General features: G+C 37.8%; 1 protein-coding gene across 1 annotated transcript; it reads right to left on the bottom strand.

Moving 5' to 3' along the window:
* Positions 1–1,744: 1,744 nt before the first annotated feature.
* Positions 1,745–25,891, bottom strand: urb2 (URB2 ribosome biogenesis homolog). Its single transcript, XM_079843436.1, has 10 exons — positions 25,817–25,891; positions 24,978–25,121; positions 24,044–24,220; positions 18,725–21,971; positions 18,450–18,610; positions 17,461–17,571; positions 12,065–12,307; positions 7,787–7,883; positions 5,469–5,608; positions 1,745–5,043 (listed from the first exon to the last, which is right to left on the bottom strand). The coding sequence occupies exons 2-10, from the start codon at positions 25,101–25,103 to the stop codon at positions 4,846–4,848; spliced, it is 4,500 nt and encodes a 1,499-aa protein (XP_079699562.1). The 5' UTR covers positions 25,104–25,121; positions 25,817–25,891; the 3' UTR covers positions 1,745–4,845.
* Between the last annotated feature and the right edge of the window lie 661 nt (positions 25,892–26,552).

The following is a 26,552-nucleotide window of genomic DNA, read 5'->3' as shown; positions in this document are numbered from 1 at the left end:
AACCATTTAAGTATATTGTGGTCCACAGTGATTCTCAACCTCTTTGACTACAAGGCTTTTGATTAGAAGACCTTTATCTGAGGCAATATTTGAATATCTATATTTGCATTCCAGGGGGCACTGCAATACAACCAAAAAGGCACGATTAAAGGAGCAAGGGCAGGGCCAATGTCTGCTGGAATCTCCAGAAGATTTAGATTTGAGGGAGACCTTCAGAGATTTCAGGATGAGCTGCAATATGTCCAATGACTTGATCTCAGACGGTCGATAGTGACAATCACTTATTCATCAAAATGGGTCCACTGGGTGTGTCTTATTTAAATGATTTAAATGATCAGTAGCCTACTGTAATGAATTGAATCCACAGTTGGACAAACTAGATTCTTTGGTTTTAAAGAACCCATTAAAATTTGACCCGAAATCTGACATTTTTTGAGCCTTCTAAAAATTTGAATAAAGGACGAGGCTGATTTAGAAGCTGCACTTCAAGGAAACACTTGAATGACCTACTTTTCATATGCTGACAAGCGCTGCAGACTGAATCTTTATGTACACACAGTGCTGCAGTTAAAGATTTGGGCTGGCAAGTGCCACCCCATTCAATCTCGCTTCAAACTTGAGCAAAGCACTTATCCTCAGATTGCTTCAGGACAGCTGTTGATGTTGTAAGTGTGCTGTAAAATGATTAGGATTGAGTGTCTATGAAATAACAAATAGCCAGCCAGATGATTCTATCATGATGTGCCTAGACTCAGAGCACTCAAATATAATAACATAATAAGGTAAAGGGGTTTGTTTATTTATTTATTTATTTGTATGCGTATATATATATATATATTTTTTTTACAAATGGCACAAATACATACAGTTGGTAATAAAAATACAAAAAAATACTTTGATGTCTGGAAGAATGTGTAAATTTTATCTGAATACTACAAACGTGAAATAACCTCTGGCTTCTGAGGGGGAAATTTAAATATCAAGATTTTCAAATGTCATCTGGGAATGGCAATGGACTAAATCGTCCCCAGAAACAAGAGTTAAAGAATTTCCCATGTCTGGCTCAAGTTTTGAGCCTCCATGTCCGTCTCATCACAATGTAAATTTGTCAGTGTCCCTTCATAACAGAAAACGACCTCAAATGACCTGTGCAGTATTTTAACACCCTTAACAAATTTGAAGCTTAATAAAATTGTTTTGTTGTCAAAAACCAACACAAGCCTCAAGAATGTCATTAAACACCATTGTTGTTCTGTGTGGTTGTGCATTTCCTACTCTTAAACTTGACATTTGAAACCTCTTCACAGACCATTTGGCTTATAGCATAATTGGAGAATGTGTGTCACTTCCTATAGTGTGCATTTATTATAAAAGGTCTACAATACTTTATTGCTCCCCAACACTTCTACCTCTTTTCTCTCCAAATCAGTTGTAAGATCTTCCTCTAGATTAGAAGAACGAAAGGTGAGGCTACGCTTAAACTGTGATATTTAGGCAGGGAACTTAATTATGACCTACCATTTCATCATGTTGGTGGCTACAAAAATGTGTTTTATTCTCTCGTCACATTAAAACCCCTGAGCATAAACATCCACTTGGCCATTCAGGCAGTTTCTGGTGACAGTATTTGAGTGACAAGATCAAAAACCTACAATAATCATTTTCTGTTCTGAGATACAGCCTGTAGCCTGTATCTACCAAGGCGTTTATAGAAAATAAATATATCCTAGTGGCTATAATAGGTCAACATGTTTTTATGAACACTCCATCTCCATTGGGAAATAACACAGCATTCTCAAAATTGGCTGCTGTACTTTTTAACAGCAAGAAGTCAATGACCACTCTTAACCTTAAAAAACCTTAATCTTAAAAAACATTTAAAAACAATTTGATTGCAAAAGAAAACATGTCATATTTAAATCAGTGCACATTTCCAAATATGCCAACACTGAGAACTCTCACTGGGCAATTCAGACTCAAATATGAAGCCAGCTGACTATTCGGACAATAAACGTACGGTCATGCATGAAATATGGTAGAAATAACATTGGAACTCTATATTAAACACACATTGACATGTTGTTATAACCTTTGATAAATGTGCAATTCTAATTGTCATCCAGAAAAATTTAGACGGACCTCCACATTCTGTGAGTGTGAACCGGACTGTTTCCATCTGATGTGGACAAATGTCTCTTCCCTACATTCTGTGGTTTGTTGCATCTAAGCCCCTGTTTGAGCCTTCACTAGGGCTAATGAGCCGAATCTGTTTTGTAACAGTCTTGGCTCTCTGCCAACTGGTCTGATCATTCTTGCCAGCTCCCGGCTGCCTTCTGGGATGGTTTCTGCCCCATTCTAGCCCTTCGCTTTCCTGCAAGACCCCCTACAGACACCAATTCTATAGGGTACCTGCCATTTCCTGACTCTACTGAACAAGGGAGATGAAAGCTGGGGAAGTTTCATACAGGAATGGCTGTAGAGGGTGATGCAACTCTTGAAAACTTCCTACAAACACAAACCTGAAGGACTGCAGATCAGCTGTGAAAGGGCTCCACCATCAGTTTGCCCACTAGACACACACCTACATGTTCCCCAGAGCCAAGTGCCAACTTGTTCTTGGATCTCTTTACTACATGCAGGATAGTGTGACTGACATGGTTGTGAGCAACAATGAAGTGTAAACCACCTGCAGGATTTCCTTTTTTAAGAACCTTGAGTTCCTTATCATGTGTAACAACCATTTTTGTCTTGTTAATACACTATATTGCCAAAAGTTTAGGGACGCCTGCCTTTACATGCACATGAACTTTAATGACATCCCATTCTTAAACTGTAGGGTTTAATATGGAGTTGGCCCACTCTTCTATTTTTTGACTGTTCTTCTAGAAGCGCATTTGATGTTGGACGAGAAGGCCTGGCTCGCAGACTCCGCTCTAATTCATCCCAAAGGTGTTCTATTGGGTTGAGGTCAGGACTCTGTGCAGGCCAACAAGTTCCTCCACACCAAACTCACTCATCCATGTCTTTATGGACATTACTTTGTGCACTGGTGCGCAGTCATGTTGGAACAGGAAGGGGCCATCCCCAAACTGTTCCCACAAAATTAGGAGAATGAAATTGTCCAAAATGTCTTGGTATGCGGAAGCATTAAGTGTTCCTTTCACTGGAAATAAGAGGCCAAGCACAACCCCTGAAAAACAACCCCACACCATAACCCCCCTCCACCAAACTTTACACTTGGCACAATACAGTCAGGCAAGTACTGTTCTCCTGGCAACTGCCAAACCCAGACTCATCCATCGGATTTCCAGAAATAGAAGCATTATTCGTCACTCCAGAGAACACGTCTCCAATGCTTTGCATTGCACTTGGTGATGTAAAGCTTGGACGCAGCTGCTCACCATGGAAACCCATTCCATGAAGCTCTCTACACACTGTTCTTGAGCTAATCTGAAGGCCACACGAAGTTTGGAGGTCTGTAGCGATTTCCTCTGCAGAAAGTTGACAACTTCTGTGCACTGTGCGCCTCAGCATGCGCTGACCCCGCCCTGAGATTTTACGTGGCCTACCACTTCGTGGCTGAGTTGGTGTTGTTCTCAATTGCTTTCCCTTTTTTTAATAATACCACTAACAGTTGACCGTAGAATATTTAGTCGTGAGCAAATTTCACGAATGGACCTATCACGGTACCACACTTGAATTCACTGAGCTCCTGAGAGCGACCCATTCTTTCACAAATTATTGTAGAAGCAGTCTGCATGCCTAGGTGCTTGATTTTATACACCTGTGGCCATGGAAGTGATTGGAACCTGAATTCAATGATTTGGAGGGGTGTCCCAATACTTTTGGTAATATAGTGTACCTTGATTTCATCACGACAGCTCCTTGGAATCTTTCTGGCTTGCTACAATTGTCAAGTCCAATACTTTCTAGTTCCTCATGAAGTCAGTATTTTGTTGTACTGTATTAGCAATATGTTCCTATAGTCCTATATTCAGTCTGCATCTGAGGTTGCTCTTGTTTTGCATCTAAATTCTCGTTGGAGGGAACATCAGGAACACAATGTTGTTGTACACTGCAGGACAGCTAAAGTTAAGGCACACCAGAGCAGATAGTGTGACTGCTCTATAAATGTTTAGCACCATTTTACAATATAGGTCTTTTGGGGTACATTTTTAATTGGTTATTTGTCATCCAGGAGACACTTTTACAGTACCCTAATTTTATACAATCCACCTGGAGCAACCTCAGGTTAATTAGTTTGCTCAGAAGCACAATCCTGAGACAGAATTTTACCAACTTTGGCTGATGAGTTGGGCATTAGTTTCAGGACTTAAGGTTGTCATGTAACTTTTTTTTGGTCTTTTACTTCAAGCATACATAATAGGGTTTTTAAAAATTACTGTTCTCGTAAAAAAAAAAAAAAAAACAGTTCAGTTTGACATGTACAAAAACAGAGTAAGTATAAAATACATGGTGGTGACAAAGATTTAAAGGGATAGTTCACCCAAAAATTACAATTCTGTCATAATTTATTAACCTTTATGTTGTTTTTTAAACCTGTATGACTTTCTTTCTTCTGCAGAACACACACAAGAAGGTTATTTTAGAAGAATCAAACAATGAAGACCACTGACTTCCATTATATAGACAAAAGAAATCTCAGATATCTTTTGTGTTCCATAGAATTCAGTCAGACAGGTTTGGAACAACTTGAGGGTGAATAAATAATGGCATTTTTAAACACTTCTAGATGTATACTTCTATAACTATAACATTAATTATAAGAAAAACTTACAGATTTATTTACTTCACAAAAACCGTTTTGGGCAGAGGATGCAATTGTCAGACGGTGTACTTTTCTTCCCCTTGCCTTTGAGATTTGTGATAGAGTGTATAATTATTGTACAGTTCATTGAACACTTCCTTGACACCCATTTGAAGGGTGGTGTTCAAAAACTTAATGTCTTGTTCGACACAATGGTCCAGGATACAGTATATACCTTCTGTTAGATGTGCCTTGATTTCTGGCTGAAGTGTCACCTAGGAAAATAAGACAGAAACGTATAGTTATGGTATACAAAGACAACAGTTATCTGCAACGTGCGCTAATGTGATTGTTCAGTGCAGTCTCAGGCCAGTTAGCAGGTCAAACGTATATCACACTTCAAGTTGACAAAAACAATTGGCTCTCAAGTCGAACAAGATAAAGTGTTCCTCCTCCAGTTTAAGGTTAACACAACCTCTGATCGGATAAGTCCCAGTGCATGAACTCTTAAGCTATAATTGTGTGGTTTAAGATTTATAACACCGAGAAGATTCTTCTCTAACATTCTAGCTAATTTTTACTTCAGGCAGGCTGCTCAAGAGAGCAGAAAAGACAATTTCCGAAAACATTTGAGTAGAAATTGGCATGGGCATGTGGTAGGTAAAAATAATTAATTGAGTGATAATGACTAGTCTCTCACCCTCTGCAGTTCACTGACATATTGTGCAACCATGAATGAGGATAGGACTGTGAAATCTTCGGCAGCATTGGCAATATGAGTGTACATCCTCTCCACCAGCCTAGCACACTTCAGAAGACTTTCTCTGTCTTTCTCAGAGGCTGAAAAAGAGATCACAAGAAGTAGTTGTATTATTTTAATTAGAACTGTTCAAACAAAATGTTAATATGTGATTAATTATGCTTAATGCCGTTGGTGCATTAAGATCATAACTCTGATTCTAAGCATCCACCCTCTCTCCAAAACCATGGCCTGCAATAAAACCGTAATATTGTGAAATATTAGTACAATTTATAATAACTCTTTTGTGTTTGAATATACACTGCCTGGCCAAAAAAAAGTTGCTGTTTGGATTAAAATAGGCAAATGCTTAAGAGTCAATGATTGGATCATTATTGCAGCGATTTTTATGTTTCTAACATGTTATATGTTTGGCAACAGTTCTTCCAAACCTAATCGATGGAGTGTGTAGCTTTTCATTTCTTAAACAACCATGAAGGAAGACACATAATGGCCATATTCCACGATAACAATGTCAAGATTCATCAGTCTCAAACTGTAAAAGAATGGTTGGGAGGGAGCATGAAGATTAAAAATAATGAATTGGCTCCTCTGAGTCCAGATCTTAAATTCATTGAAAGTCTTGTGGATGTGCTGGAGGAGACTTTACATAGTGCTTGAATCTTTCATTGTCAATACAAGATCTGGATCAAAAATGAATGCACGTCTTGATGGAAATAACATCACAGCATTTATTTTCATCAAGACGTGCATCGGTTTTTGGTCCAGATCTTGTATTGACAATGCAAGAGTCAAGCACTATGTAAAGTCTCCTCCAACACATCCACAAGACTTTCAATAAGTTTAAGGCCTGGACTCAGAGGAGCCAATTCATGTGTGAAAATGATTCTTCATCTTTGAGCCTGATGAATCTTGACATTGTCATCCTGGAATATGGCCATTATGTGTCTTCCTACGTGGTTTTTTGAGAAAAGAAAAGATACACACTGCATCAATTAGGGGTGGAAGAACTGTTGCCAAACATATAACATGCTAGAAACATAAACACTGCAATAATGATCCAATCCTTGACTCTTAAGCACTTGCCTATTTAAATTCAAACAGTGCATTCTAAAATGTAAATTATTATTGTGATGGCAAAGCTGAATTTTCAGCAGCATTACTCCAGTCTTCAGTGTCACATGATCTTTCAGAAATCATTCTGATTTGCTGCTCAAGAAACATTCCTTATTATCTTATTTCTTATTAACTTCTCATTATCAATGTTGAAAACAGTTGAAATCATGATACATTTTGTTTCAAGATTCTTTAATTAAGTTTAAAAGAACATCTTTTCTTTAAAATATATTTACATTTGTAACAATGTAAAAGTGTTTCACTTTATCAATTTAATTCCTTTTGCTAAATAAATGCATCAATTTCTTAAAAAATAATAATAACCCCAAACATTTAAACGGTTGTGTACCTTTGTCCAGTGTCTTTAAATATATGCTAATATATTCCAATTTCTATTAATTAAAAGGCGAACAGAATGCATTAACCACCAATCATGATAACATTATAATAATGAATCCTGGTTAAATCTTTTTAAAGCCACGTTATCGGTGGATCCGGACAGATCAGAGTGATCATGACATCACATTCATGCTTTGAGAAACTTACCATAAGATGATCAATAAGATTGAAATTGCCTCACATCTGAATACATTTAAATTCTGACTGAGCTTTGATGTCAAGTATGAAAGTCTGAGATATTAAGAAAGACGAAGTGTCCTGATGCTTCCACCAAAAAAAAAAAGTCTTTAAATCTAAAGTCATAAAAAGAGTTCTCAAGTCAAAAGGGATACGCCTTCAGTGTTTAAAATGTGTTGAACCTTAAGCTTCAGGATCAAATTCAACCTTCTTTCTTCATGGATTTTTTTTCTTCTTTCATTTTACTTTGAAATTCAATCCACAGAGTCACAGTCTGCAAGCGTCTGTCTCTGAACACAGCTCAACGAGGTGCTTGTCTCATTAGGTGAATCACACCTCAAATAACATCTTTTTCTTCCTGGACAATAAATTAATTCAGAGCTTTGCCAGCACAAGCATTTTACTGTAAATAAATGCGGTCATGGTGAAATTGTTTTTTAATTGACCTTCCTAAATCAAAAAAGCTTACTAACCCCAAACTTTTGATCAGTGTATAATGTTTAAATTTATGCATTTGAAATGGCTTTTAGAACACTCCTGAATGTGGGTATAATAGGTGTGCTTACCTCTGTCAGAGTCACCCCGCTGTCTGCCTTCATGCATGACTGATGAAACCAAGCGATAAAAGCAATTCAGGAAGGCGGGCGAAGCCTTCAGCATCACCTGCAAACATTTAAAGCTCTCAAAATTGGTGCACAGCTGTGCTTAGTATAAACCCCATTGGCCTTAATGTTTATCCTATGAAGAATACTAGTCTAGATTTATTGCACTGTGCAAGTCGAACACAAAAAACAATAATCTTCTGTGCCACAAAACTTCATAAGCAAGCTAAACATTTTTAGATGGGTCCATAGATGGCTGGTAAAAGAACACTATGGAATGATTCAAAAACCCTGACCTAATTTAATATTTTAATAAAAGGCAGACTTTTTGTTGAATCCTAGCAACAATCTAAGCAGCATCTTTACAATGTACACTGATGAGCCAAAACATTATGACTAGAGTCAGGTGAAGCATATTGTTCATTTCCTAACAAGGCCACATACCCAATACCCTTAAATAGGGCACAGGCCACAGGCCACATACCCTTTACCCTTAAATAGGGCACTATTTGAGCAAAAAGTTGGTGTCCAAAACCATAGTAGATGTCATCAAGTGCACTTATTGGAAACACTTTACAACAAGGTTCAATAGTTAACATTAGTTAACTACATTAGTTAACACAAACTAATAATGAACTGCACTTATAAAGCGTTTATTAATCTTTGTTAATTTCAACATTTACTAATACTTTATTAAAATCTTGTTAACATTAGTTAATGCACTGTGAACTAACATGAACAGCTGTATTTTTACAACAATTTTTATTAACAAATGAACAAACCTTATTGTAAAGTGTTATCCACTCATTCAATCCCACAATGCACTGCAATAACACATGTACAACTGATGTACACTCAACGGCTCGATAATACCCACAATGCACTGGGAGGTTTGTGCAGAATTAATTCCCGGGTCTAGCCAGAAGTTGGCGCCCGCAGCGGAATCATCCATCCACCCATTTACCAAACCGCTGGTCCAGTGTGGGTACAGCGCAATATCATACAGGTATAAATTCCTTTTTAATTGATTATTAAATTGTTTAATTAAGGTTTAGTCTTTAATACATCATTTTATATACATCCTTGAGAGCTGCCAGTTTGCTAAGTTTTAAATGATTATTAAACGGAGCAAGCACAAACTATACAAAAGCGGCAACCATTCCAGCGCACTCAGTGTCCGAATTCACTCACTCGTATGCATTCAACTCCTTCAAGACAAGTGGACTATATTTGTGGAATAATGTAGGTAATAGTGAATGAGGGTATAGGGGGCTACAGCTAAGGTCTGGGTAGATTAGATGGCAAGCAAATAATCAGTTCTCGTAATCAACGTGTTGGATGCAGGAGAAATGGGCAGGAATAAAGATCTGAGCGACTTTGACAAGAGCCAGATTGTTTTGGCAAGGCGACAGGGTCAGAGTATCTCTCAAATGGTAAGACTTAAGTTGCTCCCAGTCAGCAGCGGTGAAAAATTTACCAACAGCAGTACGAGGAGGGACAAACCACAAACCGGTGGAGGGAGTGTGATGCTCTGAGCAAGGTTCTACTGGGAAACTCTGGGTTCAGCGATTCACGTGGATGTAAATTTGACATGTGCCACCTATCTAAACATTGTTGCAGACCAGGTACATCCCTTCACGATGGTGGAAGTGGCATCTTTCAGCAGGATCATTCACCCTGCCTCACTGCACAAATTGATCAGGAATAGTTAGAGAAACATGATGAAGAGTTCAAGGTGTTGCCCTGGCCTCCAAATTCCCCAGATCTCAATCTGATTGAGCATCTGTTGGATGGGCTGGACCAACAAGTTTGATCCAAGTCGGCACCACCTCGCAACCTACAGGTTGCCAACCTACCTTGGTGGGCAAGCGCTGTTTTGGCAGCACGCGGTGGACCAACAGCCTATTAGGCATAATGTTTTGGCTCAGTGTATATGTATAATATTCATATTTGGGCAAATGGCTGAAATATTTTTTATTTAAAACATTTTTTGTGTATTATTGTTATTTAGTTCTATTGTCCATCCTAGTGGATACAGAAACTGTCAGTGATCAATTCCATATTGTTTAAGTGCACCTGTAGTTGTTCAGTCATCATTATGGCTAATTCATGGTCATGGACAACTCCAATGTCACTTTATAATGCCAACTCTCATTTCACTTTATAAAGCCTATCAAATACAAGGTCATGTTGAGATTGAACCAAGTTTCGCACTTTCACTGGCAAAGAAACCTGTACACCTTGAAGTTTTGCACAATCTCAGCATTCCTCTCGTACCAGACTCACACTGGGCTCCTTCTCCCTCAGGATCTGTAGCAACTTTCCAAACTACATTCTAATTTTCACTTCTATTAAGTGCAAATTAAACGCCTCTCCAGGGCACTGTAATGTTCGCTCTAAACATCAAGCAGCATTAGCCTGTAACACACCTATTTGCATAAAGCTATGAGCCTTATCAAACTAATTTACCAATTTATCTGAAAGTTACCTATTTACCATGACATCCACCATTTGTACAGTACATAAGAGCAAATAGCAAAAAAAAACTTTTGGGGGGGGGGGGGGGGGGGGGGGATAATAATAACAGAGTAATAATATTTTTCACCTCGAGAAAACCCATGTAATTTTGTGTTTACTGACTATTAAATTCTTGATCCACCAGACAGTGCATTGAGTGTATTCATGAAACAAAGAACTGAAAACGGTATTACTAAAACATTTTTCAAAGAGCAAGTGCAGATAAACATATGTCAGACATTACCTTTAAAAACGACTTATAGCATTTGGCACAGTTTCTACCTCCACTCTAGATGATTTTAAAGAGCCCCTATTATGAACTTTTGAAAATTACCTTTCATGTAGTGTGTAACATAGCTCTAAGTGAATGAAAACATCCTGCAAAGTTTTGAGTCTGAAAGTGCACCATACATAAAGTTATTGACACTCAAAAGTATGAGTCGACTCGGAGTGAATTAAACAAATCGTTTTTTTAAACGAATCAAAAGCCATTTCGTTGTGACGTCATGACAAAACATTAGCATATAGCCCGTCCACTTATTGCACGCCCCGACACCAGGACCCCTTCAAACACAGCAGCGGATACTGGATAGCATCACGTCGGACTTGATTCGTCGGTATTCAATTAGCCAACGATTAACTGGGATTGGTGTAAAACCAACGTCAGTGTGTACAATCGCTGCGCTTTAGGAAGCCTCCTGAATGGAGCTGGAGGTCAGTTATGGTAATGGGCATTTGTTTCTGAAATATGCACTGTTTGCGGTAGACCAAGTCCCAGTATAGCTCCAAAACCCCACCCCTCCATGTATTACAATGGACGCGAGACAAACTAAACAATCAAATTACACTTCAAATAATTGTTTCCTATGTTTTCACAATGATTTCATTTCAAGTGTTGTTCATGTTTTTTAAATAAGTTTAGTTTTAATTAGTTATTTGATGCTATAAAAAGAGGGGGGGGGGGGGGGGGCTTCACGATTGACAGCTGAAATTGACGGCTTGTCTGAGTGAAGTTGTCGCTGAGGCACTAATGGACTTTTTTCTGGATTTTCGGGAGGAGATTGGAGCTTTGGCTTTAATTTCTACAATTCCACAACTGTTTATTTCACACCAACATAATGAATTGTTCTGCATCTGTGAGAGTGTGGGCGGGATTTTGATAATCGTGCCTCTACTTCCTGCTCCGTACTGCGCAACTCCGGTCCTGAGATCACTACTGCCAGACTCTGTCCCAAATCTTCGCAAGATGTCAGTGCCGTGTGCGGGCCTATGAAAGCTTCTACTCTCGTCAGCGGAAGCACATGAAGTCGCGTCATCCATATTTTTTTACGGCCTATGATCACAACAGACTGGGCCATCTGACCAATCAGAGCACAGTAGGCTCAAGGAAAGGAGGGATTTAGAGACTTATTCATCCGTCGAGTCGTTTGAGAATCATTGAACACTGTGGTGATGTGTAATGTATATTATGAGAAAATGAAACTTTTTGTCAAAGGTTTTTTGACCTTTGATGCAAGTAAACATGTTGTTGGAGAGCTCCAAAAAAAAAAATTGGAAACTTTAAAATAGCATAATAGGGGCACTATTATAAAGTCAATTGAAAATGTAAAAGTGAATAATATAAATAGATAATATAATTCAACTTCAAAAAGTGCAACAAAAACATATCTAAGTATTATCAGGTTTAAGCTTATCTCTCTCTCCACCCAGCCAGAGGATACTCACCTGAGGGTAGCAGTGTATAATTGCAAACAGGACTTCATGGATGGCCTCAAAAGCAGCATGGTAGTCCTCCATGGAATGACTGTCGAGAGGCACAAACTGCAGTGCGCCCAGAACCACAATGATGTGGTGTGGATTGGATATGTGTGCTTCACCCTGAGAGAGCAGGACAGTCAAAGCCTGAAGAGTTGGCAACGTCAGCGCACGGGTCAGAGAGGGGCGCTTGCTGGCCTCCTTTATTACAAACTGAAAACAAGGGAGGAAATCTGTAAGGAAATCTGTGAAATTCAAGAATCATGTCTCTCAAATGGTTACTGACAACTTATTCCTTGTTATAAGTCATGAGTTGCTTGAATTCTTCAGAATCAAACCCACAACCTTGGTGTTACTAGTGCCATGAACTACCATAAATAAACCTGACATGAAATATTGAATTACAATTTGAGTTAAGATGTTTTTATGTCTCTTATGTTCAACAAGGCTGCATTTATTTGGTCAAAAAAGCAGAACAGTAATATTGAGAAATATTATTACAATTTAGAATATCTGTATTCTATTTGAATATACTTTCAAATGTAGTTTATTCCTGTGATGGGAAAGCCGGATTTTCTGCAGATTTTACTCCAGTCTTTAGAGTCACATGATCCTTCAGAAATCATTCTAATGATGATTTGGTGCTCAAGAAACATTTCTTTTTATCATCAATGTTGAAAACAGTTGTGCTGCTTAGTATTTTTGTGGAAACCATTACATTTTTTGGGATGTTTTGATGAATAGAAAGTTAAAAAAAACAGAGTATAATAGATTTGTTTTGTTGGATTACAACATTTTTTTGCTGTCAATTTTGATCAATTTAATTAATCCTTAGGTGTAGTGTTAAATAAATGCAAAAAAATGTGTGCACCTTTAAAGATTACTAAAGAGTATTATGAAACATGTACAATATATGCAATGCAGAGCTCTAACAAACCAGCCTGACATTTACCAGAAATCCTGCAGACAATATAAGTTCACACAGAATACTTTTCAACTGCTCTGCAAACGATCGATGCTATAAAATATTAATGACAAAAGTGACGATTACAGAGCTTGTTCTTATTTTTGTGTACTAAAGACAGTGGAGATGAGAGTAGAGCAAGGTTAAATAAGCTTTTGTTCACTGTGGTGAACTCTGCTAGTGGCAGCTCTAGTATGTCAAGTTCTGACACTGAGAAGAAAGGTGCAGTGATAAAAGTAACCTGACAGGCACACACAGTCCTTCTCTGAGTCAACTCAGAGACATAGATAAGACTTTGAATTGAATTGAATTTAACTTTGAAACCTGACTTCTCCAGGCAGATGAATTTTAATGCTAAATCAAGACAAGAGAGTCAGGCTGGTGGGTGAGGTATGTGATATGTTTTACAAATCTAGCTGTATGGTGTTTTTTACTGCCAACCAACTCTCTAGGCACCCTTAAAGCAACATCCAGGCTTGATAAAAATAATAAATGCTTTATCACATTTATTATATTACATATCTCTGATTTTATGCAGGCAAGAAGTCCAGGAAATTACTTATAAAGGAAGTAAACAGGGCCACGCACTTCAAGGGGTTTGAAGGATCTAAGGGCTTTCGATAACAACCCGTGTGTTTTACTTATGAAAGCCACACACAGTTGTTGTTTTTTTGTCTTTGGTTTTTTTTTTTTTTTCAAAATCATTTATAATAATTCTGGGCAATCGATTAAAGTTTGTGTTTGCATAATATATGCATGTGTGCTGTAGGGATGAAACGATTACCGGTTTCACGATAAACCACGATAAAATTTAGTGACGGTTAGTAATATTGTTTAAAATTTAATTATCATTAAAACCGCGTGTGATTATCACGATTTTGAAAACTTGCGGTAAATCTTGTCCTGTCAGCGTCAGTCTGGTGCAGGTGCTGCGCGCAAAGCTGGTTTTTGAATGAGAAGAAATGGCGGAAAGGCAGTGACAGCACTCGGGGGATTGTTCAGACTTCTAAAAGGACCAAATCTGAGGTGTGGTCATATTTTGGCTTTTACAAAAGTCCTGAGGGAAACTTAATCGAAGATGTTCACCCTGTCTGCAGAACATGCCAGAAGAAAGTCACTGTAATAGGGGGAAACACTTCAAATCTGCGAATCCAAGGCAAGTGGACTTTGACCTCAATACCAAAACTACGTCTGGCAAATAATAACGTGAAGCGAACAAATTCAGACAAGACTAAGGTGACATATAAGGGATAATCAGGGCATGACATTAACAACCACCATTTGCGGGTGTAACGTTATTTCGGCTGCACACTAGACACTTTGGCGGTTTAACTTATTATAGTCTTCTCAAAAGCCATCTGTTATAATCGCGCTGTGCTTTTTAACACATGTTTCTATTGAGTTTATGAATGCAATGTCTCAAAATCAGAGGCGTTGGTTCAGATCAGCCGTTCAGAGCGCGCGCTGCTCTCACTCGCTGAAATCTGCACTCAAAACGTGCGATGTACGCAGGAGATTCACTCATGATACCGTGGTTGACTGTTTCTGTTCTATTTCAGCAGCGAAAATAGTTTCAAACAAACACAGCAGAACCACAGCGCATCTGATATGACTGGCATAAAGTTGGACCGTCTCTAAAGTTACATACAACATTGGTAACGTTATACGCGTTTCTGACTTCAATAGCATTTGAAGAGAATGACAGTCATAAAACTGACTGTAAAGTGTTCATCTAGGTGTCAGGTATGATGCACACCTTTTGATATTTAATAAAATAAACAGTCAAATCATGAAAATATGGATATGCATTATTTCACTAGGATACCGTTTGGGCTCACAAAATATGCTAGATTTAAATGCATCATTGCTGAACACTGATGAGAATATTGCTTGAGAATATATTTACAGAGATAATATTCGAGATTATATTTACACCAAATTATTATTTATTATTAATGCGTTGCTATTGACGACGGCCATTATAAGGAAGTAAATCCCACAGAATAGAATCTAGCTTTAAAAAGTGCAAAGAGCTGCTTTATTTATTTGTTGTTTGTTGATTTTCAAATATAAATTTTGTTGAAGTGTTTTAAGTGTGTGCATCTGTTCTTTTTGAACACTTTCATCTCATTTGAACAAAACCGTGATAATATTGATTACTGTGATTATTTGGGTCACTATAATCGTGATGTGAAATTTCCATACCGTTTCATCCCTAATGTACTGTGTATATTTATTATTTATATATAAATACAAACACATGCATGTAGATATTGCATGTGTGTATTTATAGTGTGTATATTTATATTATATATACACATAATAATTATACACAGTACACACACATTACGTAAACGCAAACATGTATTTTGGATGTGATTAATCACGACTAATCGATTGCCCAGCACTAATATATAATAATTTATCAGTCATGTAGTTGTCATTTGATTAATCATTTTTTTCACATTCATAATTTTTTCATTGTCATTTATTCATTTTATTATTATTATTATTCTTCATTTGTCATTTTGTGTTTTTTAAATTATATATTTTATTTATTTCCTTGCACTTGCAATGCTTGCTATTGTTGTTTAATCTTATGATTGTCTGGTTTGAAGGGATGTTTTTATTCACCAGTAGGAGATAAGAATGTTCAAGGTTTCTTTTAATAATGCCACAGGACGTTCTTGTAACCTTTTTGTGAAGCAGTAATTTTCCATCGTTTTTCCCTTGGTATAATAACACTTGTTGGAATTGTACTGGATAGAGGAATTGTAACATCTAGACGAAGTCAGAGCATTTAAATATACGTAATTAAGATTATTCAATAAACTCATCTTTATTATAATCACTTAGTCTCCTGCTTCTGCTCATCCCTGGCTTTCTCAGTCAAACTCTCAGACTGATAAAAGACTTAAATGTTCTGGGAGGGCTTTGGCGTCCAGGGTCGAATCTATATTGGATATTTCTGACGTGGAGTTCCGTGGATATCTAACATTTTGGTGCGATTTAACGGTTTAAAAGTTGTAATGTGATCCTCATATTTTTTTGTTAAACACTTCTCCAAATAAAAATGTGTGCTATTTAAAGTGGACCCCCTTTTCACAAGATGTAATACAAGTCTCTGGTGTCCTCAGAATGTGTCTTGTGAATTTTCAGCTCAAAATAGCCCACAGGTCATTTATTACAGCTTGTCAAATTTGCCCCCATTTGGGTGTGATCAAAAACACAGTTTTTGTGCGTTTCCCTTTAAATGCATAATGAGCTGCTGCTCCGGCCCCCTTTCCAGAAGAGGGGATAGCTTTCTTTTTTTTTTTTTACAGCTCGTTACAACAAAAATGTAAAATGTCACACAGCCAAAATGTCACAAATTGTCAGTAGTTGTGTTCAGCCTTACATGTTCGAATCAGACACTGATGGAGAGACTCAGGAAGAAGTTACAACTTTTAGAATGCAACTGGACATGACTAAATGGTTAGTGGGTAAATTTATGTAGGGTGAATTCAGGGTGATTGGGACACTTTTTGCCATTGAGATGACTTGGAAAAAGTGTCCCAATCACCCTGAATTCACCCTAGTTGTTGTGGAGTTAAGTTGATTCAACTCATTGACTAGCATGTACCGTCATGTTAATCTAAAAATCTATGCAAATAGGGCAGATCGTCACTAGTCATGGGCGGGGCTTCCCCCTACTCTTACGTATGACTGTTGGGGATTATTTAAAAAAAAAGGGGGTGGATTTTTACCATAATAGGCTGATTGTTTACACACACTGTGACACACATCTGTGTTCAAAGACCTTATAAAAGTGCTTTTTTTTCTTGATAGGTTAAACTGTAAATTTGCCTAAATCAATCAAATACTGATTTTCAATGCAAGACATTTTCATGTATATCTGCATGTAATGTGCAAAGGTTCCTGTGTTTAATGACTTAACATGGGTATGGAACATTTTTATGGTTGTTGGGAGGACAAATTGAGGGAAATATTGGGTTACACTTTATTTTAGGGTGTCATTGTTACAATGTAATTATATATTTAAGTACTGAGTAATATTGACTAACTACAGGTACTTAGTATAGGGTTAGGTTGAGGATTAGTTGCATGTAATTATTCATAATTTACTGTTATTACTATGGTAAGTACATGTAACATGTAAAAAGGACACTGTGTTACATAAAGTGTAAAATAAAGTGTTACCAAATATTGCCCATCTAGTGTTATTACTTTCAATCAAAATCCAACACTTATGCAGATGTTTACACATGAAAAATATGATACTTTCATCTTGGAAAAGAGCATCGCATTAAAAAGAAACAGCAGGAATGCATGTGTGGTTAATCTTTTTCAGGGAAAAACATCAAATGGGAAATAAATTGAAAACAGGTATTGAAATACTTACAATGAGAGTGGATATGATTTGTGGAGTGATAAGCCAAAAAGCCTTTGAACAATGCTCTGGAAACTGACAACAGGAGAGCAGCTTTATAAAAGTCACAGCAGACAGAACTTCCTGTGAAAGAAAAAAACAACATATCATCAGTGCACACTACAAGCAGACTTAGAAACTCTTAAGCTTCGAGAAGAGAAAAAGGAAGGATTTTATCATAATGTTTTCATGTCAACATCAATCATCCATTTCACTTTGTAGAATAAAGACATATTCAAAGAATCCATCAAAAACAAGTGGCAGACTTTTAAATATTAGACCTAAGGCTGTCATTCATTGAAATGATGATTGTTAAATCACATAACTCTATGCAGTTAAAATGCAAACACATTAAAGACATTCAGTTAATTTAAGAAAAGAAAACTAAACAGACCGTTATGTGATTATTAGGTTCAGTAATTTTTGTGAATGACATTCATAGTGTTCTCAGACGCTCTCAAATTGCATCAATACCCTCTGGAAATGCAAAAACTGAACTATTCTCTGCAATAATTCAATAATAAAACTTTCCAAACTCGTCATTTGACATTCATTAAGATGTTTTTGCCCTCTGACCTGAAGTCATCCACTGGAGTTCATATTTCTAAGAAAGAGTGTGTCACTCTTGGGTGATATTTCACTTCAGCTCAAATTCAACAATACTTAAATTTCACCATATAAAGAATGCAAATTACTTAACTTTTATTATTCGTCCAGTCTGGGTTTTATTACCAAATAAATTACATATAAAGAGTGTTCTTTTCAATTATTCACTGATAATGGGTTCTCTGCTAGGGACTTTTTCCTGTTTTTACTAATTACACAATACCATGAAACGGAATAAATGTCTTAACCTTGTCAATAAATTAACAGTATTAAGTGATACATTTATTGCACACATTACTCATTACAGCTATAATAAGAATGCAGCCATAAACACTCAGAAACTATGAGAATCTTACATTAGAGTGGCCTCCTTCAATCTTTGCCGGCACAAGCCCTTCTCTGAGCAGCAGCAGCAATAGATGGAACTGCTCTTGAGAACAGTTGGACACCAGCTGATTAAGCACCTCCTTTACTGGCCCCTCCAGCTCTTTTACATCTGACAACGACATCCAAGTTCCTGATGAAATGATTGAGAGACTGTTTTCAGACTGTTTTCAGGGTTAACAAAAATTTGAGGCATCAATTTTATTTTAGTCAAGCGAATGTTTTGAAACGTTTTAGGACATCATACCTGACAGCAGTGTGTGAACACTCCGCAAAATCTCAATATGGACTTCTTCTAGATCTGCTGCTTTGGTCTTTTCCACAGCCGTGTAAAACGCAGAGAGATAGTTAACTGACGAAATGAGGAAGTCCATAGGACGAGGTGACGGGAACAGTTCCTTTAAGATCTGCTGGAAAAAACTCCGGTAGAACGTCATTCGGGATATTTTCTCCTGCCCGTCGTCCTCAGAGATTGAGGCTCTAGCTAGTTCACTCCTGATCATGACCGTTACCACTTCAACAGAGAAGGACTGCCTGAGGAGACCACTTCCCTTGCCCATCAACACAGCCAGAACGGCTGGCTCCATGACAGAAGTGGCCTTCTCTAACATATGAGTCAGAGTCTGATCCAGCTGTTTGTTCTTGCCGAGAGTTGTGATCATTTCTTTGCAAAGCATGCTTAAAGTTACCAGATGGAGCTGTAGCGAGCAGAGATCCCCTGTGTCTACAGCCAGAACTCCTGCGGCAATGTTACTTTCAACCATGAAGGAGGTAAACTTCTCCAGATTGAGGCACATGTTTCTCTTCCGGTCGATTATGAGCTGAATTAGAGACTGAATGAAGTCCTGAACTGACTGAAGAAAAGACAACCATGTCGGGCCATCCACACCTTTGAAGAGCCCCTTGCTGCTCCGAGAGAATAGGGATGTCATTGTTGCTTCTAAGAGATTACTTCCATGAACAACTTTCAGGAGTGTTTGAGAGTTTTTAACCAGCAGAAGGGAAGCCATGACACTGAAAAGCTCTTTAAGCAATCCAACAGATGCAGAGAGATTGACGCTTTCATCACACTGAACACAAGTAGTCAGTGTGAACAAGCTCAGAAAAAGTTCTGAATAGTCTTCCGGGGACATTGCATATCCATTCAGGACACTTGTGATTTTGAGTAGCTGCAGTAATCGATCTACCTGTGTTTTAGATAGAGGTATGGAAGATTTCATTTTGACAGAGTCCAAGATCTCCTGTCCAATGGCTTTCAGTCTATTCAGAGAAGGTGTCAAGTCGGTTTCTCCATCTTCTATGCCAACCATTTCCACACAAGATTTCAAAAACGAAGGACTGATTAACTGCATGTGTGATGAGTCGAGCAGTCCAAAAAATGCCTTGATGATGCACTTCATCAATGCTGAAAAAATCTCAGGGAGCTCCCAAAGAACAGGACTCTCGAGTAATTGTCTGGATATTAGAGAGACAGAGATCCCAGTGTTCTCCAAATTGCTTCCAGAGGCATCCAAGCCCTTAAGCAAAGACTTCAACATGCATTCTGCAAAATCAGACGTGTCTTTTGGTTCGAGATAAGGGGCAATTAATGAAAGGTTGGAGGTAACAAGAAACCAGTGAGCTGCCTTGTAAGTGTTGGTGTTTACACTACAAAATTGAAAGTCCCACATCTGTTCAGGGTCAAGCATTATTGAAAGATCTTGCCTGTTTAGAATAAACTGAGCCAATTTTTGCATCTCTGATGCATCTGATGTTACAGTAGATGATTTGAGCAAGTGGAGCTTCAGCTTGTGGAGAACAAGGAGTTTCTGTAATAATTTACCAAGTGGACTGTCTACGTCCCTTAGTGTCAGGGCTTTGTCCACTAAAGCGCCACTCAGTGAGGCAGCTGGTGATGTGTACTTGTTAACACAGTGTATCTGGAAGAGAGTATCCACCTCAAGCCAAGTATGAGTAAGCAGAAGGGTCACCTCTTGGACCTTCTCCCTCCAGGCACTTTTGGTGACCAGGTTCTGCTTCAACAGGTCTTCAACAACTTTCAGTATCTCTGTCATCAGATTCTGAGTTTGCTTCACGATTGGCACCGGGGTGCTGTTGTCCAGGGTCTTAAAATTGAAGAGTACAGCGTAGAGGAGGGAACTCACAGAAAACACTTTCAGTGCCAAATCCGATGTTTCATCTTGGATGTGGGGGAGCAGATAGCACTGCATCCTATTTAAAATGACCCAACAGATCTCAAGATTTTGGCTCGGAGGATTGTCTAGCAAACACTGACTCAGGGTCTTTTGTATCGTTTCGGGCAACAATGCTGGTCTCAATTCATCAGCTGCAGGCCGACACACTACATCAAGCAGCTCTTCGATAAGTTTAGGCAGCTGTCGAAGTTTGCCATAAGTTTGCAAGACGGCAGATATGAGTGCTTCTCTGGCTTTCCTAACACGCAGTTCCATGTTGTCTGCATCAACCCACACAGCTGAAAGAAGCTCATCTAAATCTGGCTCCAGGATATGGTGATTCAGTGCAAGCAGAGTTCTGAGACAGCGGTACCAAGCTGGGATGCCCATCTGTGTATTGTTAAATAATAGGCGAGCCAGTTTCCTATAGAAATTCAGTTGCACCTCTCCATGTTTTATTTTGTCTGCAGCCACATTATAAATATCACCAGCCAAACAGGAGTTTATGATGTTCTCAAGAGAGAGTAAAGCAATACCCCAGTTCGATGCACTAAATTTCTCATCGATATCCAGTTCATCTGTGAACCCCAAAGCAATAATGAGCTTAGTCATGAGGTGGAAGATCACTTGCTTGTTCTCTCCCCCTTTGCTAAATGAATCTAGGGCGAATTTAAATAGCAGGGCAAGAGAGTTTGACTTAACGGCGTAAAATAATGCCTCTTCCTCTTCGTTAGCCCCTTGGACGCAAAGTTTCGAAAGGATAATATTGACTGGGCCTTGCAAGCCCTTTCCTGTGTGGCTCTTTTTGGCACGAGATTCATCCTCCGATGGTAAAACTTCATCCTTGTAGGACTGTAAATGATCAGGGATGAAGAGCGCTGACTGAAGGACAGCGTCCACCTTGTTCCGGATATCCTTGCTCAGATTCTGTCGAATCTTGACGTCATCATTCTCAGTCCATACTCTAGAGTTCAGTAAGTGTCTGAGCAGTAGAAGCGGATGAATAAGGTGTGCCGTTACCTGGGAAAACACTCGGTTGGAGTTCGCCTGCTGTTTCTGCACTGTAAGGTAGGTGCTGAGAACAACAAGCAGAACCTCAAAGACTTTGGGCGAGAGAGGCTCCTCATTTTTTTGCTGCCTGAGCTGCATGCTGGACAAACCACAGAGTCGAGTCAAGAGCTCCACTAACAACTCATACTTAGCGGTGTAGGCCACAGAGAGCACTGGGGAGGTCAAGATGCCATGGCAACAGTTCAGAACAGTGTGGAAACTGACAGATGCGAGTCCTGAAGAATATTCCAGAATCCTGTCATTGATCATCTAAGATAAAATAAAACACATGCGTAATGCAATGATGCCAATTTTTATTTTTGCATGTTCTTTGTTGTCTTCTGTATATGTATATTTCATGTCATATAAATTCATTTTAGTCAGTTTTATTCTGACTAAAATTAATATGTTTCAGTTGCAAAATGAAACCAAATATTCAAACATTTTATCTATTAAAGCAGCACTAGGTAACTTTTCAACCTTTATAATATATTTTCAAACCTCTTGTGATGATACATCGACTTACAATAGGTTGAATGACACGTCTGCCATAGCCTGACGGGGTCTGTATCGTCTTTAATCGTACTTTTAAACTTCGGGTTTTGGGTAGTAACCCGAGAAAAAAAAAGAACTACAAAATTCGACTGCTTTACGGCATATACGTCACTTCCACCACCACCCCACTTCCTTAAATTCGGACGTGCGAGCCAAACTATAATTTGTTTGCTGAATGTTATCGTCATGGCCGAAGCAGCACAGATAAATAAAAAAGCAAAGGTTTTGTCGGAGGAAAGCAAAAAGAGAAAACGAGAAAGTGATCGGATTAAAGATCATTTGGCGTTTGAAAAAAATAAAACCCATGAAATTATATTCATATGACATGCTGAAACATATGCCACTGTACCTGGGATGAAGACATTTCACACGCGACGCAAGCAGAACACCTGAATGTGAACTCCTGCAGTGTTCAGGGTTATCATAGTTGTCATGTCAACAAATGCAAGTGCGATGCATCCACTGATGTAGAATGACAGTTTACGACAGTAGTAGAGGACAATACTGTTTCCCAACTGTAGGGGGACCCCGAGAGCAAAAACTACCTAGTGCTGCTTTAATTTAAACATGTATCATAAACATTTAACAAAAACAACATGTAAAAACTCCTTGTGTAAATAAAACATTACAGTACACTATTGTAATATAATATTGTCAATTATTTATGCTTTATATATTGTCCGTGTCTTAGAGCGCAAGTGCATTCATAACTTGACCTTCATTTTGACTATATTTGGGTTATTTGATACAACCATATTCTTTCTAAATCTCTCTTAATAGTTATCACATTGTTAATAAGTTGAGGTAGATTTTTCTCATCATATTAGTATCAATAGCATGTTTTAAATAAATCCATTTAATAATCATCAGTATAATTATGCATCTTCTTTGTTAAAAGAAAACAATGTATAAGTAATTTTGATTTTGAAGTACCATAATAGACTAAATGAAAAACTTACAAATAAGAATAATACAAGTAGAAATGATTAATTATTATAAAAAACGACATTAGCGCTACTATACCTAATATTAAAGGTGCACCATGTAACATTTTTGCAGTAAAATTTCCAAAAACCACAAGGCCAGTGTTATACATTTTGTTCAGTTGAGTACAATATCCCAAATGTTTCCAACTATTTGTAAATCGTGAGAAAATTGCTATTTTATCCAAGGAACCGGGACGTGTGAGGGAGTCGCCTGTCAATGGCGTCATATCTGACTTTATCTGTTTCCGGTTTTATTCTGCAGAAACGCTTTACTCTCACTGCAGTGTGCAACAAGTGTCATAGCAGCCGCCGAGCGAACGCACAGAGTAATGTCATAACTTCATTTTCAACACACTCACATGTATCTAATATGATAAACAGAGCTGCATTACCTCATACTCATGATCGGAAAAGCGGAAATGGCGCCAGCGACTGTGGCATAATAAAAGTCCCGCCGGCGACTATACCATAATAAAAGTCCCACGGCTCACAAGGCGTGTTGCGCTCTTATTAACAATCGCTCCAGCGGCCTTGCTCAGCTCCCACAATACTACAGTAACGTTAATAATCGCATCCATGAACATGATTTCTGCCTGAGTCCTATCCCGAGTCTTTTCCACCAGCTGTGAGGTGAAGACCACGTCCCAAGATTCTGCGCTCAAATTTGGCGTCATCAAACTACGCCTTTGCTTTGAATAGGCGCCCTCTTGTGGACGGAAAAGTTACATAGTGCACCTTTAATTGAGGGATAGAATAATACAACAATACAGTAGGAGTGAAATTCTTGCAAAAATTAAGTACCTGTGCTAATGTGAGACGAAGGCTAATATTTTTTCCTTGACTTAGCACATTATGAAGCTTCCTGCTGTGAAGAATATCATCTAGGTAGGTCCACAATCCCTCCACCACCTCCGAGGGCACCTCCATTTTCTTATTGTAAAAACCTGTAAGGGCATGACTTGTCCAGTCAAACAGAACCTGTGATGGGGAAAAATGTTACATGCTTAAAGATACGAGATACATAAACGTTTAAATAACACACTTAAAAACACTCAAATCTATTTGTTAGATATATGCAAATAAAAGGAGAATTGTATGAGAAATTTTGGTAAAACTTTTTTTAATGGTTCAATTCTCACTATTAACTAGTTGCTTTTTTAGCATATTACTAGGATAATGGCTGTTTATTAGTACTAATAAAGCACATATTAATGCCTTATTCTGCATCCCTTAATCCTACCCAATACCTTTAAGGGATAGTTCACCCAAAATTGAAAATTGTCACCATTTACTCCCCCTCAAGTTGTTCCAAATCTGTATGAGTTTCTTTGTTCTTCTGAACACAAAAGATGATATTTTGAAGAAAGTTTGTAACCAAGCAGATAGTATTTTTTCCCTACTATGGTAGTTAATGGTTGCTCTATATGCTTGGTTACAAACATTCTTCAAAATATATTCTTTTGTGTTCAGCAGAACAAAGAAACTTGAGGGTGAGTAAATGACAGAATTTTCATTTTTGGGTGAACTATCCCTTTAACAACTACTTTACTTACTATTAATAAGCAGTAATTAGGAGTTTATTGAGGCAAAATTCATATTTAATAGTTAGTTAACAGTGAGAATTGGACCCTTAACTAAAGTGTGACTGAAATATTATGCCATGGTTTACGGTTATACTCTCAAAAATATGCTTACTGAGAACAAGTCTGTATTTCAATAGGATTCAATAAGTTACCTGCTCTTTGTTAGGAAGAAGGCATTGTGTTGATATCCATGCAAATCGTGCAAGTTTCAGTTTGTCCGGCCAGAGTGTGCGAGGGTTTTTCAGTTTCAGATGAATGCCAGAGTAAATGGCAGCCATTTCTAAATACCTTTGAGTCTAAAGAAACAAAACATAGATTATCAAACTATGTTTACATATGATTACACCAATTAAATGTTGCTAAATGGTTGATACTAGAAATAAACCGATAATCAGCTTGACCAACATATGTTTTTACCAATTACAATTTTACAACTGTATCAGTTATCCAATTAATGGCACCCTTTGGTGGCCTATGAAGAATAGAACCCACAGGTATTGCAACTAATTTTTATCAATAGTTTGGATTACTAAAGTTTTGAAATAACAGCCATATTTTCTTTAGGTGAAGAATCTGTATAAAAATACATTTCAGTCCATCTCGATCAAATATTTTGCATTATTGGAAACAGTAAACAGCAGCGTAATAGTATTGTAATATTGAAAATATTTGTATCATTATGATTATTACATGGCTAACTGTTAAGTAGTATGCATACTGAATAGAAAGAAATGGAATACTAGTATTTCATAAACACGAAATCTACAGATTTTCCATGTCACATAAAAATTCTACAAAAGCGTGAGAGCTTTTTTTCTCTTTTGTAAATATGTTTAACAGTCTAGCAGATATCTGGTAGCCCCTAGCGAATCACATCGCAAAACAATCCCAGAAAGCGTTCTATATTTCATTGAACAAAACGTACCGTAATAAAGCACGTATTATACTAAGCTACGTTTTATGTAAGGCCATTAACTTTCAAAATACTTACAATCTCATCACACACGTGCGTACCGCTGCGGAGGCTGTAAAGACCTTTAACCTCTTCACTTTAACACCAGACAGTAATAATCGAGTACGAGCATCAACACTTGAAACGGGTTCATTGGTAGACAAGATAATTAAATTAAGTCTTAGCATCGATGTATTCTCAGAGAAATGACATAAACTCACAACGGTGGCTAAATAATAAGTAGATGTCATGAAAACAAATGCAACACTTGTTGTCCGGTGCTCTACGGTCAATTAAACTTTTTGACTTATCATGTCTGAGAATGGTTTCGTCAGAGACCATAGAATTAAATAAGTAGAATCCGCACTAGCTGCCGTGTCTGCAGGTCCGCCATATTGGAAAGGTCAATATCTATCCGTGTGTGCAACAGGCAGCGTCCAACTGATTTTCACAAGATTAGGTCGACCAGTTGTGCATGTTGTAGAAGATATAGACCGGAGTATTAGTGAATAATAATAATAATAATAATAATAATAATAATAATAATACTACAGCTGATCCTGATCATAAGCACATATGATGTCTTTAAAGCTTAAATTTTAATGCGTTTGAGTGAAAATGTCATAATGAATATAGCTATCCAAAAACATTCATAATACATGTATTTAAAATTGATTTGTTACTAAATCATAGTAAATGGCAACATGTAGTAATCTCTCTCTCTCTCTCTCTCTCTCTCTCTCTCTCTCTCTCTCTCTCTCTCTCTCTCTCTCTC

This window comes from Gobio gobio (genome assembly GCF_949357685.1).
Source record: "Gobio gobio genome assembly, chromosome: 18".
NCBI lineage: Eukaryota > Metazoa > Chordata > Actinopteri > Cypriniformes > Gobionidae > Gobio > Gobio gobio.
Note: the sequence above shows the minus strand (reverse complement) of the source record. Positions and strands in the feature narration are given on the sequence as shown.

What these genes read in the sequence shown, in the direction of transcription:
- urb2 (XM_079843436.1), bottom strand. Translation starts at nt 25,103, where the DNA reads ATGGCTGCCATTTACTCTGGCATTCATCTGAAACTGAAAAACCCTCGC. An exon ending in TTCGTCTCACATTAGCACAG is followed by an intron (nt 21,972 to 24,043) that starts GTACTTAATTTT and finishes ATTTTATCTTAG; the next exon opens with ATGATCAATGACAGGATTCT. An exon ending in ATGTCAGTGAACTGCAGAGG is followed by an intron (nt 5,044 to 5,468) that starts GTGAGAGACTAG and finishes TTATTTTCCTAG; the next exon opens with GTGACACTTCAGCCAGAAAT.